This window comes from Nicotiana tomentosiformis, chromosome 2 (genome assembly GCF_000390325.3).
Source record: "Nicotiana tomentosiformis chromosome 2, ASM39032v3, whole genome shotgun sequence".
Taxonomy (NCBI): domain Eukaryota; kingdom Viridiplantae; phylum Streptophyta; class Magnoliopsida; order Solanales; family Solanaceae; genus Nicotiana; species Nicotiana tomentosiformis.
Genome location: NC_090813.1, coordinates 116,738,369 through 116,757,427, shown reverse-complemented (window position 1 = coordinate 116,757,427; position 19,059 = coordinate 116,738,369). Strand labels below are relative to the sequence as shown.

General features: G+C 35.1%; 2 protein-coding genes across 4 annotated transcripts; one reads left to right on the top strand and one right to left on the bottom strand.

Annotated features, from left to right (window-relative positions):
* Window positions 1-4,139: 4,139 nt before the first annotated feature.
* On the top strand, window positions 4,140-15,115 carry LOC104120026 (nibrin homolog). Of its 3 annotated transcripts, XM_009631676.4 has the most exons (14): window positions 4,141-4,432; window positions 5,636-5,689; window positions 7,240-7,504; window positions 7,611-7,696; window positions 8,340-8,470; window positions 10,005-10,051; window positions 10,151-10,259; window positions 10,585-10,653; window positions 11,771-11,939; window positions 12,861-13,342; window positions 13,843-13,904; window positions 13,992-14,094; window positions 14,177-14,234; window positions 14,878-15,115. In XM_009631676.4, exons 1-13 carry the CDS (start codon window positions 4,396-4,398, stop codon window positions 14,228-14,230), a joined length of 1,668 nt encoding a protein of 555 aa, XP_009629971.1. In that variant the 5' UTR covers window positions 4,141-4,395; the 3' UTR covers window positions 14,231-14,234; window positions 14,878-15,115. The 3 variants fall into 3 exon arrangements, with proteins under 3 accessions (XP_070052097.1, XP_070052098.1, XP_009629971.1); XM_070195996.1 differs by lacking the exon at window positions 5,636-5,689 and having other exon boundaries at window positions 4,140-4,432; XM_070195997.1 differs by lacking the exon at window positions 10,585-10,653 and having other exon boundaries at window positions 4,140-4,432.
* Window positions 14,925-16,192, bottom strand: LOC138906654 (rust resistance kinase Lr10-like). The gene has a single exon (XM_070195998.1). It carries the CDS (start codon window positions 16,117-16,119, stop codon window positions 15,049-15,051), a length of 1,071 nt encoding a protein of 356 aa, XP_070052099.1. The 5' UTR covers window positions 16,120-16,192; the 3' UTR covers window positions 14,925-15,048.
* Window positions 16,193-19,059: the final 2,867 nt, after the last annotated feature.

Sequence of the window (19,059 nt, the reverse complement as noted above, 5' to 3'; positions counted from 1 at the left end):
AATAGTACCGTAGGTGCGTGAACAGTAACCGCGGGTGCGAATTTGGGCAGAATGTTAAGGACCAAAAATTGGTCATTTTGCCATTCTCGTTTTTGGATTTTTGGAGCTCGGATTTGGGCGATTCTGGAGGGATTTTTCACAAGTTTGGTTGGGGTAAGTGTTCTATATCCTAAAGTGTTTATATTTCATGAATCCATGATTATATTCATCATTTAATTCGAATTTAAATGGAAGAAATCAAGATTTTTGTAAAATCTTCCAAAAATAAAAATTTAAGATTTGGAGGTCGAGTTGTTATCGGAATTTGATAAAATTGGTATGATTGAAATCATATCAGAAGGGGTGTTTGTATTTCATGAAAATTATGTCGGGTTCCGAGGGGCGGGTCCCGCGTTGACTTTTGTTGACCTTTTGGAATAAATTTTTAAGTCGACGCATTATTATCCGAAATTATTTCTGATAAATTTTAATGAAGTTATACAATTAATTTGGGTAGATTTGAGCGGTACGGAGGTCAATTCAAGCAAGAAGACGATTTTGGAATATTGACATAACTTCAACAAGGTAAGTGTCTTACTTAACTTCGAGTGGGGGAATTTTCCCTTAGGCATTGAATCTTATGTATAATTTGTGTAATTGAAAACCATGTACGCGAGGTGACGAGTACGTACTTGGTTTATATGTGCAAATTTTATTGAGTTAAAGTCTAGAACATATTGTGTAGTAAATTGGATAATTGTTGGCATATATTTAATCATCTATTTGTCGTACCTAAATCCTTGTTGTTGAATCTGTTGTTATATGATAATTTGATGTGATTGTTATTTGATTATTTATGAAATTCTGTGAATTTGTTGGTTTGATAATTATTGGAATTTAATTTCATTTTGGATTCTTCCCTCTGCAATTAATTAATTAAATGAGCTTAAGAAGAGGTGATTATATAATTATTGAAAATTTTGGAGTTAATGAAGGCTTTGCTTTTATGTTGAGTAATTTATATCTCTATTAATTATTTTTGGGTGTTATATACATTGTGTGGAGCCTTGGACTATTTGTTGTAAAATTAATTGATTTTGTTATATCTTTGGAATTTGGTTGTGGCCATTGGGCAAATTGTGATATGAATTGATTTTTGTCATGTTGCCGTGATCATTTCCCTTGTAAATTGTTGTATTGTGTGAGTTATTATTTTGAGAAATTATCGTGTTATGTGAGTTATTATTTCGGGGAGATAAGGGTGGCATTTCAGCGTTGATATTATGTGGGTATATGGGTGGCATTTCACTGTTGGTGTGTTTGTTAAAATGTTGTCTGGGCGAAACGATAAGGGTGGCTATAGGAGTGATAATGGTGGAAATAAGAGCGATAAGGGTGGCTATTGATATTGTCTGGGCGGAGCGATAAGGGTGGCTATAGGAGCGATAAGGGCGGCAATAGGAGTGATAAGAGTGGCTATTGTCAGGGACGATATGTGATGATGTGGGTTTGTGGTGTTGATAATTTTCATGTGATGTTGTGATTTTCTTGTGTTTATTTGTATACCTTGTGCAATTTGTCTTGTTGTTGGTAAATTGATAACAATCTGATTTATGTTGAACTTGAGAGCCCGTGGCCATTGCCAGGCGGATTATAAAATAAAATGTGGGCACGAGATGACGTGAGTAAATAATGAGGATATTTGACACGTAAATTGTCCGTGCAGTTATGATATGAAATGAGGGCACGAGGTGCCGGAAAAATATGATGATTTAATTATGGGCATGAGGTGCCGTGCAAATATGAAAATGGGCTGAGACCCGTGTTTATGAAAAGTATGAAAAATGAGATGAGACCCTTATTTTTTTATGATTATGAAATGAGGTGTCACATGGTGAATTTTTAATTGAAATAATTATATTCAAAATATTTATTTGGAAGGATTATTATTCAAAAAGAATTATATGAAAGAATTGTATTTGAAAGATATTTATTTGAGAAAATTATATTTGAAAAGATTTATTGAAAGAATTATATTTGAAAAGTAATTATTTGAGAAAATTATATTTGAAGGAGAGTTATCTAGAGGAATTATATGTGAAAGACATTTATTTGAAGAGCTTGATTTAATTGGGTGTAATTGTATTTATTGATTATTGAGTGATATTAATGATATTCTTGTTGTCTGTTGTGCATATCACTGGTTGTTTTATCCAGCCCTTATTGTTATTGCTTCCTATTATTCTAGAATACAAATTAGACAGGAAAATATAATAACTTTGAGGAGACTCTTTTAGTTGCAGATCGTAATATAGAATGCAGCTCACCTATGTCCCCACAATTATTAACCACACCTCTGCGCCCACAAGGCCGCTATATATATATGTATCTGCACAATAAAATGTGCAGCAAGTGCAGTATGAGTACGAAAATAACGTGTATCCAGTAAGTATCAAGCCTAATCTCGAAGAGGTAGAGACGAGATGGCCGACTATGACACTCACTATGGGTCAATAACATTAAATAATCATGAAAATAGAAATATTTATATCAACGTGATTCACATAATTAACAATAATATCACACACCAACAATATGAAGAATAAACTTGCAATATTATAAAAAAAATTATGATACGGTATATAAAAAGGTAGAGTAATTATGATCTGTTAGGTAATTTTATAATTTAAACGTTCATTTGTTTAAAAACATACTATGATAACATACATTTATATATAATAACTCTATTATCTCCTCGAGAAAAATCATTTTATTTGTTTTATTTACTGAATATTTTTTGTAAAGAATATTTAAAAAAAGTGGCAATAATTTATGTAGATTTTTATTAAAATGTTCGTATATTAATATCAATTGATATCATTTTATACAAATTCTCATTAAATTGTAATTTCAATTGGAACACTTTATAAAATCAGGAAAGATATATATTTAAGAATAAAATATAGTTTCAAGTAAAAATAATTCCCTTTATAAAACATGAATTGAGAATAATCTAAACAAAAAATTAAGACAACTAATTGGGGATTTTGTTTTCTTTATTATATACTCCACTAGGCAGCATGAGAAGTATCATTATGTATGATTATACTTCTCCCTCTATGACCAAAGTTAGTTGGGTACTTCCTCAATTTTTAATAAAGAATTCAACATTATATAAATTTCAAAATACATAAATGTAAAATTAACTATTTAAAAAAAAATCTCAACAAATAATTATAGTAAAGAAAGTGGTACTACACCCTAGAGTATCTCAATCATATCAAATGAAACTAGAAAAAATCCGTGATCAAAATATTTATTTATAATGAATTATCCAAATATGTCTTTAAACTAGAATAAAATACACATTTACTTAATTATTATTTTTTCAATAATTCAAAATCACGATTATTAATTCAAAGAATAAAAAAACATTTTTGCATCATCTATTTGGAAATAAAATGAATATATTTTATTATTCAAATTTTGATTAATAAAAAAGAAAAGCAATATATTAACACAATTGAAAATACTAATAGAGTACAACTATATATTATTCAGTTTAAACAATGAGAAAATACATCACGACTTATTTTTCAACTGATTTTTTAATTATTTTTTATAATCAATTTTAAGTTTGGTGGTGCAGAACTATTTTTTTAAATAAAAAAGTATAGAACCTATGTAAAAATATTGTAACTTGTACTTGAAGTATTGTATAATCTTTGTTATAGTATAGTGTTAGACTTCGACACGTATTACAAAGTGATTGTAGTAATAGGATTTCAGAAAAATAAAAAATGCACATAACGCAACATATAAAAAACAATATAGGTAAACATGATTCTATACGTTATCACATAAAAGCCTGTTTTTCTTTCTTCTTTCCTTAAAGACGAATAAAGTGTGTAGCGCTAGAATTACATTCGATGACCGAAAAGTTATATAATTTTGATATATAACATAATATATATATATATATATATATATATATATATATATATATATATATATATAAATATACAAAGAACATACATTTATTCGGTTATTGTTTTGACAGTGACTATAAAATGTCATTTTAAAAAAAGAAAAGAAAAAAAGAGAGCAACAATTGGGCTCGTGAATCGCACGGTTACGCCATCTAGTATTAATACATGACCCTTTTCTTTTCCCACCAAAGGCACTAAACTTTCTTGAAATATTCTTTACTATTTCTCCGATTTTCCTTTTCTCAACGGAGACAAGCTCCCGGTGCCGAAGAAGTACTAGCAATTCTCGACGGCTTTCCACAACTTTCTTGGTATCAAAATAAAACTTCTGATTCCTTGTTTTTCTGATCAGCGTTGAACCATTGAAGTACCACCCATTTGCTGTTACTAGAACGTCGTCTTTGGTGTACAAAGAAAAATCAAGACTATGGTTTGGGGCCTTTTCCCTGTTGACCCACTTCCAGGTTCTGCACAAGCTTTCTCTCTACTTTTAGATTCTTTCCTTTAAAATGATTGCATTGAATGTTAAAATCATCTGCTTTTCCCATAGGGGTGCACTTTACCTAGTAACCGAGAAAGCAATGACACTAAGGAATTTGTAGGAGTAATATTGTATTATTCTTTTTTTTTGAATTAAGACTGAGACCCTACCTACATTAGTACAGGTTTAGCTAAGAATATAGTAACATATTGGAAGCAATCGAAGGATGTGGCTTAGTGGTTAATTTAAGTGTGAGGAAAACCATGGGGTCTAAAAGATGTTATAAGTGATTTCTTCCCATCTGCCTAAGTCGTGGTGGGCTGAGTTACCCGGTACTTGTGCTGGTGGAGGTAGCAATTACTCACAGGAATAATCGAGATGCATGCAAGCCGGCTCGGACACTACCATCATAATAAAAAAAGGAAAAAAAGAAAGAAAGTGATACTACGATTAAGTCTTAGTTGCTGTTATTATGCTTACATTAGGTTCGGTGTTTGACAAGAGTCTCTTTGGCCTATCTAGAAAGACTTGTATTTTAGTGTAGGATGATTTATAGAAATGCTAGCTTTAGAGAACCTCCATGTTTTCCTTAAAAGGCAAATTGCACCCAAGGGTTTGACAATAGCGGTCAATGAATTGAGATGAAAATGAGTGATCGGTTTCAAATCTCACTAGTGGTAAAAAGGTTAGATGATTTATTTCTAACTGTCTAAGTCGTTATGGGCAGAGTTATGTTGCATCTGGATTGGTGGAAAGTAGCAGGTACCTAGTAGAATTGTTATGCACAAGTTGCCTTAGACACCATCGTTGTAAAAAATGAGAAAGATAGTATTGGAATGAATGTGATCAAATAGAGCAGGATGGATATAGAGATCGATATAGCTAAGCCCAACAAGTTCAGCTTTGAGGCATAGTTGGTTGATTGATTGAGCATGCAGGTAGGTCCATAAATATACATATGTTCAAATGATCAATTGTTTTAATAATAGTCGCAATGCAACATTTCCTGCATGAGCTAGTTTACTAATGTTGAAAGTTGAAACAAGTTGTTCATGGCTTTTGTTGATCAAATTTTGTTAATGACATTTGTTGGTTTCATTTTAGCCTAGAATCCTTACTGATTTATCATCTTATTAGTTATTGTATGGTCGATGAACTAATACATTGCTCGTTGTTTATGTGACAGGTGAAGATAAGTACTATTTCTTCAATAAAGGAACATATAAAGTGGGTCGAAAAGGTAATCGTTCTCAATTATGTACTCATAAGTTTTTTCTAATGGGTTTATCAGTGATATATGGAGTAGTTACTCCCTTACAAGGTGACACTTTCTACTCTTAGCTTGGTTACTCTGTACTGTCCTCACTGCTTCCTTTTCTTATTAATCTTGTTGATGACATGAGTTAGATGTCATACATTCTGATGTGATATGCTTTGGCTTATTGTTTTGCTGATGGTTCAGTCTAATTACCATGTACAAAAGCAGATTAATGGAGATATTAGATGCTCAGGATGACTAAGTACTATTTATCCTAATATTTTAGTAAATATAATGATATGTAGAACATTAGAAAATAAGTAATATAAGTAGTCTATAGAAGAGTTAATTCAAAGAGGACTGCATATTTGCACGGAATTAATTCTCCAAATGCTTTGCTACTGATGGTCGAAACGAAGCTACTTTTTCCTTTCTGGATTTTCCAAGAGCTCCCAAATTAAGTATTGTTCTTTTTTCTGGATTGATGTCAATAGTGAGGTTTGGAAGGGGAATATCAAGTCCGAATTTGGTTGAGTGAATGAGTTGTGGGTCCTTATCTGATCTCGGGCAATCCTCCCTTTATGAGCTAGTTTTTTGGGGTTGAGTTAGGCGCAAGTTCCATTTCTTCGCATGGTATCAGAGCTAGATCCATCGGTCCCGTCTGTTGTGTTTCTCAATGTTGGCCCGTGCTATGTTATCCGCGCTCCAGTTGTCCAGTGGCGTGTGAGGTAGTGTCAAGTCCCACATTGGTTGAAGGAATGTGTTGTGATCTCCTTATATGGTCTTGCGCAATCCTCCCTTCATGAGCTAGCTTTTGGGTTTGAGTTAGGCCGAAGGTCCATTTCTTCACGGGGACCATTGGACATGATTATGTAACTATTTTCTTTTGGTAGCTTCTTGTTTCCAGCTGACACGGTGTTTCTAGTAGGAGAGAAAAGTACAGGAACACTAAATGGATAATTCCAATGTCATAAATAGACAGGGATATTTACCTATCGAAATTTAATGGGGAATAGGACTTTGTGGTGGTGGGTTTACAATATTCTCCGAGTCTAAACATTGAGCAAGAATCAAGAAGCACCAGATGACATACTCAAGATATGTAAGCAGGCTTAGTGAAGTGAAGAAATATAGAAAATCAATGGAGAATTTAGAAATTCAATTTAGAAATCAACAAAAGAAATGGGAAACTGGTAGGAGTCTCTGCTGATACACATATGGAACGGAGACAAATGCCGAGCAAAAGGTGATGGAAGGATAAAATTTTGTGAGAGATGATGACCTTGTCTGGCAATTTCAAAATTCTTGTCTGTCAATTTCTTGACCTGTAATATTTTGAGCATCATAATCTCGGAATTTCATCCATGGTATTGTACCATTGTTTATAGAGTATTTACATCTATTTTGCTGGATTTAGAGGCACTGTTTCATCTAACCTTCTCTCACTTGAAAGTGCATATTTTTCAAATAGTACCGCTACGTGTTATGTTTGAAAAGTAACCTGTATTACCTTTAAATGTATTGTTTCACAGGATGTGATGTCATTGTCAACAAGGATAAAGGAGTTTCAAGGATCCATGCAGAAATTATAATAGATGAAATGAGTTCTTTGGATCAGTCATTGAAGAAACCCTCAGATATTTCATCTAAAGTACGTATAAGAGACTGCTCAAAGTATGGAACATTCCTCAACAAGAATCTGGGCTCGAAGGAGAAAGTTCATGAGTTTCCAAATAGAGAAACAATGCTTAAGGATGGGGATCTAGTTTCATTTGGAACTGGTAATGCAACTTACAGGTGATTGAAGTTGCATGTTGTAACTCTTACCTCCTATAATACCTCTTATTAGTGGAGCATTAACCCCACTGAAAAACATATTAATGTGATGATGTATATCAAACAGATTCTCTTATGTGCCCTTCATATTTTTCATTTGCTCCGCGAAGCATTCGAAGACAAAACAACTTACTACAAAGGTGTCATCAATAGGTAAGGTCATTATATATGCTATGCATAAATATTTGCTCAGGTGGTTTATGCACTTTTGTGTTTCAGGCTGCTTATGATATTTCCAGTGTGATCTGTTGAATTCTTGATGCGTCTTTGATTGATTATTTCCTCTGCTATTGTTAAACCATTGTTCCTATGAGGTGGAGGCATATTAGACTTTGGTGCAAAAATTGTGAATCATATTGGACTTCGGGGCACAAATTGTGGTCAAATCACGGAAGAGCAACATATTATTTTTATTCCTATTTCCTATTGCTGCTGTGGTGAAGAGGACCAAGAACTGCAAGAGAATGCCAAAATATGACCTAGATAATCCTAGCGACCAGATTTGCTACTCGTTGTAGTTACATTCTAAAGAATAAATTCCTATATATTATAAAAAAAGTAATAAATACCTATATAATTTGTGCTTACAAAAGCAGAAAGTATCTTGAATGTTTTCATCCATTTTATAATGCTGTGATCATATGTTTAGTAGTCTAAAGTTACAAAAGCACAAGGGACCTGAGATAGAGAGAATACCTACATTATATTATAATCTCAAAACTCACATTACATCTCATTCCACTATATGGATATATACACACAGAGGATATCATATTCAGGATGTATCTCCTTGCAGGCGCCAGTATAACGAAAAAGTGGAGTTTGGACTGCTCACATGTGCTTGTAGATGACTCCTTTCCACTGAGTGAAGATCTGGTTGATGCTATTGCTGCTAGAAAACCCTTGGTTCAATATAGTTGGGTTGAGGTATTCTTGATATAATCACCTAAAATTTTTGCAAGTATAATCTGCGAGCAAACATGTCTAGTTTTTCTTGTTTTCATTAGTCTCAACATGTATTCTTCACTATTACTTTTCTTTTTCAAAACTGCTGAGAAATACTTTTCTTGAGCCGAGGGTCTTCTGGACTCATCCTCTCTACCTTCACAAGGTAGCTCTCTACCTTCACAAGGTAGGTAGTATTAAGGTCTGCTTACACACTACCCTCCCCAGATCCCACACCCCACACTGTGGGAATACACTGGGTTTGTTGTTGTTGTTGAAACATGTCTAGTTTGCATATGTAGTTGCTGATATCTACACACACAAAATTGTAGTATAAAGTTGTGATACTGTCCAATTGTAGGCCGTATAGCAATCCTTACACATAGATTTACTAATGTGAGGAATATGATTTAACTGTATCATGATAACCTGTACTTTTCTTACCTAATAATTATGATTTATATCAGATCTTTCTCCTTTCCCGTTACTCTGAAGACTCCGGATAGTTATTCAATGTTCCAGTGGTATCCAATGTAAATACGTGGGGTGTTATTATGCATGGACTCCATCATTTGAGTGATGTAATAGCATCACACATTTCTTTCTGTTATGTTCAATAATATCAGATAATCCTCTTTTCCCTTTACCTCAGGGAAAACTCTAGTTTAGTTACTTGCTATGATAGACTATTTTTGCTATTCGTTAGAAAGGAAGGAAACCGAGAAAAGACAAGTATGGTCAGAAATAATATCTATATGCATAATGTGGGTTATATGGAAGAGAAGCCAAAGATTCTTTGAAGGAATTAAGAATCCCTACGTAGCTTGAAATACTTTTAGTTTACAGTTTCAGCTTTCTGCTGCAGCTTAAAAAGCGTACATGATATAAATGTCTTCTTGGATTTTATGGCTCCCTACCTTTTGAAAAGGGATCTAAAACGACAAGAAGCACAAATGTGGTCTGAAATATTTTTTTTATCTTTATGCATTGACAAGAGTGGGTTGCTCTAGTGGTAAGCACCCTCCACTTCCAACCAAGAGGTTGTGAGTTCGAGTCACCCCAAGAGCAAGGTGGGGAGTTCTTGGAGGGAGGGAGCCGAGTTTCTATCAGAAACAGCCTCTCTACCCCAGGGTAGGGGTAAGGTCTGCTTACACACTACCCTCTCCAGACCCCACTAGTGGGATTATACTGGGTTGTTGTTGTTGTATCTTTATGCATTATACGGGTTATGGATGATGCATTATATGGGTTATATGGAAGAGAAGCCAAAGATAATTTGAAGGGGGGAAACAGACCTACATCTTTGTACTTTTTGTCATTTCATTTCCTTTTCCGAGTTATTGAAATGGATGCTCTTTACTCGTTCAGAAAAGAACTAAAAGTCAACTTAGCCCTTAACTCTTCATTTCGTAGCATCAAGCCCAATGTCAAACGTCGAAGAAAGTTTTTTTTCTCTATGATATAACTGAACTTGAGATCTGAGATCATTTTCTAATTGGTTTATTATGAATTTCAGCTAATTGCAGGAAAAAATATTTGCACTGATATTCCAAGCTGCACATCGTAAGTACTGCATTAAGATTAATTACAGTATGCCTTGCTGGTCTAAAATGCTATTCTCTTTTGTATGCTAACAATATTAGCTGTGCTTGTGTTACTCAGTCATGCACCAAACTTGATGCTGGAAGGAGTGTCAGTCAAAGTGGTAGATCCTCAGTCTCGAGAGTGTTGTTTGAAAGGATATACGTTTTTGCTGGAACCAGAAGCTAAGGTGATCGTGTCCTTCATTCTTCCAGTATTCCAGTTTCTGTCTTGTGGGTTCAGTTCAGAGTCGTCTATAGTTTTTGTAGATATTTGTTGTGCTGTAGTTATGCATCATAAGCTTTACTAGTTACTCCATTAGTTCAGTTGGAGGTCAGAAGTAATGCTGCAAGTTTTGATTTTCTTTGTCATCTGAAAATTTTATAACCTTTGCCTTTATTCAGCTTCTCTGCCACTTTGCTATTACATCAAGCAAGTCATGCAAGATGAACTTGATTGAGAATTACTTAGATATTTGTGCTTGACTAAGATCATTTATTCCCTTTTCCTTGCAGTATAAATTTGAGGGCAGGTTGCAGTCCTTGTTGGAAATTGGGGGTGCCAATGTTTCTTCTGCAAACATGGTCTGTCCTAATGTCCTATGTTATTGTTACCTGCTCCTCCTTCCCCTGATTCCTTGGTCTTCCTATCTGCATCTTCTAGATAACTCACCCCTTAAGATTAAAATAATTTGGTAACTCTGAGCATGTTTGAGAAAAGGTAGATGTCACAGCCTCGTGAATGGTGTCTTTCTTAATGGATAGGGGGGTCAAGTTCATAAATCGGAAATGCTTGTCGGAAGGGGGGAGAACGGCGAACATTTTGAAGATACAAAAGGCCTGAACAAGCATTTTAAAAACCGTCACTCACTTAAGAGCATCCTTGTTGTCCTTTTCCCTTTTTGTTATAGGACTCGTGGCACTCTTTGTACTTGTACTAGAAAATATACTTACTTTGAGTTCAGTGTATAAAGGTGTCTTCATCAATAAGCAAAGTGGTGGTAAAATTTTTTTGCTTGATTGGACTGGAGATCCTTTGTAGATAAATGAAAAAGGTAATAGCAATTCACAAAGGTGCATAAAGAGTAACAGCTCATTAACAGAAACCCTGGCCACAAGGTTTTGGATAGTTAACTGCGGCCGCCTCACTTCCCGTGTGGGCAGTTCCCGTGCTTTTTGCTTCATTAAGTCAAACCTAATGACTTAAACAAACATAGACTGAAATTTGTTTCAGTAATTAATTTTTGGAGAGGGAGAAACTCTCTTAACATGGAAGTGAAGGCATAAAAGAGAAGAGTTATTGCTCTTTCTCAAAAAAAAAGAAAAGAAAAAAAGAAGAAGACAGAAGAGGTTTTCCTAGAAGGAGAAGATGGTCTATAGTGGGAGGACTAGACACAGACGGATAAGATTTTTGATTCATACAACTCCAAATATACTGCATGAGTCATGGTTGAGTTGAATCATAAGAGTAACAATGTCGATCTTTACATTTCCATTTTCTTGAGTGATTCCAACTTTCAACTCCTCTTCCTTTTCCTTTCCTGTGGGGTGGGGTTTCCATGGGTGCTCGTCGTTTCGGCATTCAAGGTGCAAAATATTGAGACTATGCTAATGGTTTTGCATGCAAGGTACATACTATTGACCCACAGATGATTGTACGTATTAATGTGTGAACTTACTAGCACATTTCATTAACTTTTAGGTCTTGGAGAAAAATGGAGATGATCGTGTGGTGTGTGTAGTTCCTGCAAGATCAAGCAGCTCTAAGTGTTTTACTAACCATAGTTCTTTGCCTTGGGTGAGTGAGATAGATCTGGTTTCTGCAGTTCTATCTGGATATCTGGATCCTTCTCTAATCATAACTCCACCAGGTGAGTATAGTTATGTTTACGATTTAGTCTTTTCTTTGCATCCACCATGTCAATCAGCTTTCTATTTACGGAATTATCTATTCTCTCCATTCTTGTCTCTCTTTTTGATCATTCATGTTCTCGTCCCTCCTTCCCAACCCTTTCCCCCCCTAATTTTTGGTTTGAAACTTTGACCAGCAGATTCAGACAGCAAAGCATGATCTTATTGAATTTACAAATTACATGCTCAGGTGTTGATCACTAACTTGACAGAGGATCGTCATTTTGAAGCTTGTTAAACATATTATGAACCATTGACTAGTTTGGCCTGTGGTATAACCTCATGATTATTTGAGGTGGTCAAGGATCATGCCCTTTTATCACTGTGCCTACTGTTGTGCAAAAGCAAATAAAAATTGCTGGTTAGACTAGCCAAGAGGTTTAAGTGTGGCTTTAAACTGGTTGATAAGGTCGACTAATCGTGCAATGAAACTTTTCATAAAATCTTGCGCCACCTTGTTTCAAACTGCTTGAGCAAATTTTTGACTAGGGGGAGATTCATTATTACTGCAGCGGACCAATCCCCTTAAGCTAGCTAGAAACTCGCCACTAATAAGCATTGTAATTGATCATTGATCTTGCAGCTGGTGATGACTTTAGGCCTGGACATAATAAACAGAAAACAACAGTTTTCCCTGTCACAATAAGTTTTTTATAGATTTATTATTCGCAAAATCCCTGCTTTATATCACTTGCTCAAAATGGATTCAAGAAGTTTCTTACAAAAAGAAAATTGCCTGTAGAACGGAACTGTGAGATGCCGTGAATAGCTTATTTTACTGTTCTGGCTTCAAGGAGTACCTGAGCAGAATCCATATTTATGAATATATGTTTTCTGCCAAATTTATCTCATGCTCTTAACTAAATAATTGTCCTCTGCAGTGCACATTACATCTTCATGCTCCACGGTTGAGACAGTAGTTGCAGATTCAGATGCAGAAACAGAAAGTATGAAATCAGATCACATTGCTGCTGCTGTCTGTTCAATAGAAGCTCCAGAGTATGACAGCAAGGCAACAACTTCTGCACACAAACTAGAATCTGTTGAAAATTATAATGAAGATAAGTGTTCTGTCCAAATAGTTATACCTGGGGATAAGGGATCCAAGAGGGACACATCTCCCAGTTCAACAAAACCTGTTAAACATGATGATGCTACCACTCATGACCCTGAAAGTGGTTACATCGGGCGCTTAGGAGTCAAATCTGATAATACAGTGGCAAAAAAAGATATAACTGATGAGCCGGAAAATGGGAAGTTGGACATCATATATAGCCAAGATTTAATTGTTAGAGATTCTATCATGTCGTTACCAGTCTCTTCAACAAATGGCGGAGTTACAAATTTTAAGCGCTTCCGTAAGGTTAGTATCTATTACACTGTCTTATGTGAAATATATTCTTATCGGAGTTCAGCTAGCAATTTCAGCTTGATCTTGTCATATTAACTTTCTAAATCAGTGATGAATTTAATATTGGCTACGATGAAGATCTTTGGCAATTCACTTTTGCAAGAGTTGCAGTGATATCCAAACGAATTTGTTCCATGTGTCCATTTTGCTTGTGTAATATGCAGCTGTGTCCAGTGGATTCCTAGGTTTGATTTGATTGTAAGTCCAGGAAGCATATCAGTTTGTAGACATAAGACGGCTTTCTGAGGGTCCTTATAAAAAAATTGCTTTCTGCAGTTCGCTGTATACTGTATTGCTTCTTTAAAGTACAATAAGTTGTCTATGAATTGCAATTCTATATTGATGCATCTTCACTTTAGGTTTGGTTCCTCTTCTTCTTTGGTCAGTGGATATGATTATGGTGCTATACTTTAGATGTCAATATTTGCTGTTCTCATGACTTAATTTTGTAGACAAGTGCTCCATCCCCGAATAGCTTTGAAATCTTCATTCCGTTCGCCAAGTATCCATATCAGTAAGCAGCTAAGTCTATCTCTGGTTTGTTTATAGTCTTCATTTCATATCATATTCCTTCAATGTTGATCCGTGATCTTGATGGCAGAGAATCTGAGTATAAGAATGAAGATGTTGCTGAATCGATTAAAGAAGAGAAAAAGAGAAAACAAATGGAAGCTATTGCCGAGGACCTGTTTAACAGTGAAAAGGTCTGTAATAATACTTGTATATTATAGCTAATATCGCAGCAACTTTATCTCTCAAGCCAGTGCTTCTATTATTGTATCATAGGGAAGACGACGTGGTGCAGCTGGTTCCCTGCATGGTTTGTTTGCTCGTAAATAATATGGTAAGTTTCTTTACAGAGCTGAAAAACTATAAATTCTTTTCCCTTGTCTGCAAAGCACGTGCAGCTTTGTGCTTTAGAAGGTTCCGTTCCTATGAATCAATTTGCTGACCTAGATCTCGTTGAAAGGTTTTATACATTTGTCCTTTTTCAATGCATTTCTTAGACAAAGACTGTTTTTTCCTCTTTTTGGCGGCTGAAAGAAGCAATTCTTCAGCTCTCTTATAAGCATTAAGCTTAGGGCTTCCATGACAATCACAAAAAAGATAAGGGGAGAGAGGGTTTCCTTGTCTTAGGCCTCTTTGAGACTTAAAGTAGCCTCCTGGGCTTCCATTAACAAGAACTGAAAGTCTGACATTAGAGATGCATGTGTTGATCCATTATATCCACCTATCCAAAGGAGACTCAATTCTTGGGGCTTGAAACCAGATCTCTGATTAAGGACGGAGGGATACTTACCAGTTACCATCCACCACAATCTTTGGGTAAGGCCTATCAGTTGGATGCCACTGAATACACCAAAGTCCAACAATAGCTAGTTTTCTCACAATTAATGTAGCATCCCATTCTTCCTCTATCCGAATATGTAATTCTGACTGCTTCATATAAAGTCATATACTTGATAAAACTTTGTCATGTGCATCAGGTAATGGACTAGACAATGCACCAGCAAAAAGGAGAAAGTGATGGAAATTTCAGTGTTGAAGTGCGGAGTCATTTACTGCAACAATAATGTGATTGGCAACTACCCTGTCATAATTAGTACAACAAACTTCATAGAATGTCATTTTACAAAAAACATTACATCAACTATGAATCAATCACAACATATGTCTAATTCAACAGGATTATTAGCAGCATTTTCTAACAAAGCCATTGAATCAGACGAGTACGTTATAGAACTTTCCATCTGATGAAACAATGGAGCAATTGGTTGAGATTGAAGAGGCTGAGGAGGTGGTGCTAGAGATTCAACTTCACCTTCAAGCATTTCCACTACTACACTCATTGAAGGGCGTTGTACCGGATTTGTTTGAATGCACCATAACACAACAATAGTCATCTTTCTGCTTATCTTCTTTTCATCCTCATTGGCTTCTTCATCCACCATAATCTCCTTTCCTTTGTTAAACTTATCATAAACCCAACAGGGAAAATATTGGCTGGAATTTTCTTCATTTACAGCGACATTTCTCTTCAAGTCTAGCATTTCCATTAGTAGCATTCCAAAGCTGTAAACATCAGCTTTATAAGAGATTGCTCCAATGCTTCTACTGATCAACTCTGGAGCTACATATCCAATCGTTCCACGAGCAGCTGTGAGAGTCACAATGCTATTATCTGTTGGATATAGTTTAGCAAGTCCAAAGTCAGAAATCTTTGGGATAAAATTCTCATCCAAAAGAATGTTGTGAGGCTTGATGTCAAAGTGCAAAATTCGTATCTCACAGCCTCGATGCAAATACTCAATTCCTCGAGCCACTCCAACAATAATTTCATACTTCCTCTGCCAACTTAACACAGGACTTCCTTCCTGACTGGTGATGTACTTATCAAGTGATCCATTGGGCATGAAATCGTATACAAGAGCGCGCTCTGTTGTCTCAACACAATACCCCACGAGTCCAACTACATTCACATGATGAATTCTTCCAATGGTAGCTACTTCATTCATGAAATCTTGACCACCACCAGCTTTAGGCTTGCTCAACATTTTCACTGCTACATCCCTACCACTGCGAAGCTTTCCTTTATATACTTTGCCATAACCTCCCTCGCCTATTTTCTCTTTGAACCCTCTGGTCATTCTCTTTATGTGGGAGTAATTATATCTGATTGGCATGAAATTGTTTTGTCTCTGCAGAAAGCCTTCAATCATATCATACATGGACAAATGCCTCCTTTTGAATTTGCACACCAGAAATACAATTATGAATGAGAGGCCGATCACAAAATCTTGATCCCAAATACACTGCACGGTTGAGCAGTGATACATAGTAACTTACCCTTAAGCCAACGAAACATAGAGAGGATCATGAAATAGAGAAGTCTTTTTCTTATGCGAATCATTTTATTCTCCTTAGAAATTATGAATTACTTAATAAAGGTTTAAGGTAACCCATTCTCTGTCGGGGAAGTTACACGCCATATACCTATCAACCCGGCCTTTTTACATCATATATTCTAAAGTTAAAAATCCTTAAAATGTTACAAATAAAATTGTACTTAGATTGAATGTCTATCTTTTAGAGTTTGTTACTTTGTGGCTAAGTCATTATCCCCCTATAAATTGAGGGTTTTACCCCATTGTAAATCATCCCAAAATTAATAAGAATTCTCTCTTTTTTGTGCAATATTCTTCTACTTCTTTTATTGTTTTATTTCACGTTATCAGCACGAGACTTTATCGTCTCAAGAAGCTCTTTGAAAAGACTAAGGTATAATTTTTCTCCTCTTTTAATTATGACTGATTTTATGAAAAGAAAGTTCGTTGCCATTGAAATTTCGGGCAAAAACTATATGTCATGGGTGTTGGATGCTGAAATCTATTTAGATGCAATGGGTCTTGAAGACGCCATTAAAGATAAAAACAAAGCATCTACCCAAGATTGTGCTAAGCCTTTGATTTTCTTGCGCCATCACCTTAATGAAGGGTTGAAAATAGAATATCTCACAGTCAAAGATCCACTTATTTTGTGGAATGACTTAAAAGGAAAGATATGAGTTGGTCACACTTCCACAAGCATGATATGATTGAGCTCATATGAGGTTCCAATAAGTCTATTTCTGAATACAATTCTGCGATGTTCAGAATTACTTCTAAATTGAAACTACGTGGAGATAGTATCATTGACTATGATATGCTTGAAAAAACGTTCATAACGTTTCATGCCTCCAATATGGTCCTGCAACAACAGTATCGAGAGAAAGGTTTAAAGTACTCTGAGTTGATTTTTCTTCTCCTTGTGGTTGAACGAAACAATGACTTGCTCATGAGAAATCACGATAATCGGCCTACTGGGTCTACACCATTGCCTGAAGTGGATGAGGTGCATTCCCATTATGCTAAGCGTGGAAAAGGTCATGACCCTGTTTGTGGTCAGGAAAATTTTCCTGGTGTTAATCACCCCTCCCCCACAAAAATATAGATCACTTGATCAGTGATGGATCCGTGATTAAAGATAATTGAGTAGTCTGATTTTTTATTTTTACTTATTCATAATAGCTAGCGAATAAAACAGGGAATGTGAGATCCTGATAACGTATAGCATAACATTTTCTCTTTGCTCTTTATTAGCCAAATATATAAATTTAGCCCTAAATGCTCCCACTCCAAACTAAGTGTGATTGCGATCGAGGTCCGATGTCCTTTGATTAATTTCTCCATTTTATTTAGAAAATACAATACAAAATTTGCTATCCACTTAATACGATCATTCTTTGACTGGGCATCACGTCATACTATGATTTGTAGGCATTTGAAAAAAGAAATTTGGATATACATATTGTATATTGAAAATACTATTACTAGATATTATTTACAAATTAATACTCCATCCGTTTGAGTTTGGGTGACAACATTTCACTTTTTTATTTGATTCTTTTTAATGTTTATTCATTATATTCAAACTTTGTTTCTTTTCCTTTTTCTTTGAAAATACTAATGTTTATTCGTATATTTTCTTTTGTATGTCAAATCATGAGAAACAAATATTAATATCTCTCAAAGCAAACTTGGGTAAAAATTCAATTGTAAATATATTTGTTTAGTTGATTCATGTACGACACATACAATATTCAAAGAAAATAAATATTTCTCTCATTTAAGTATGTGTAAGGCAGATGTTACTACAATTTCTGGCAGTAGTAATCTAATTGAATGCTCTGGGAGAGCTACTATAACTCTGCCTAGGGGAACAATACTTATCATAGATTATGCAATGTTCTTCTCCAAGTCCAAGAGGAACTTGTTGAGTTTTAAAGATATCCGCCGAAATAGATATCATATCGAGACAATATATGAGAATAATTTTGAATATCTCATCGTTACCAAAAATGTCTCTGGCCAGAAAACGGTTATTGAGAAGTTCCCATCTTTATCTTGTAGCATGTATTAGACAAGAATTAGTGCAATTGAGGCACATTCTATCGTAAACCAAAAGGTTACCGATTCCAATACTTTTGTACTTTGGCATGATCGATTGGAACATCCTGGATCAATTATGATGAGACGGATTATAGAAAACTCAAATGGGCATCCATTAAAGAATTTAAAAATTCTTTTAAATAATAATTTTTTTCTTGTTATCAAGGCAAGTTAATTATTAGACCATCACCAACAAATATTGGGTTTGAGTCCCCTGCGTTTTTGGAACGTATTTGTGGACCTATTCACCCATCTAGTGGGTTGTTTAGATATTTTATGGTCTTAATAGATGCATCTTCTAGATGGTCTCATGTGTTCCTATTGTCATCTCACAACCTTGCGTTTGCAAAATTAATGGCACAAATAATCCGATTACGGGCACAATTTCCCGATAATCCAATTATGTCTATTAGACTTGATAATGCTGCTGAGTTTTCATCCCAAGCATTTAATGATTATTGCTTACCAATTGGGATAAAAGTGGAACATCTTGTAGCTCATGTTCACACTCAAAATGGCCTTGCAGAATCTTTGATTAAACGTCTGCAATTGATAGCAAGACCGTTACTCATAAAAATGAGGTTACCTACTTCTGTTTGGGGTCATGCCATTTTGCATGCAACAATGCTAGTTCGTCTCAAATCGACAAATTATCTAATTATTTCCCGTTGCAATTAGTTT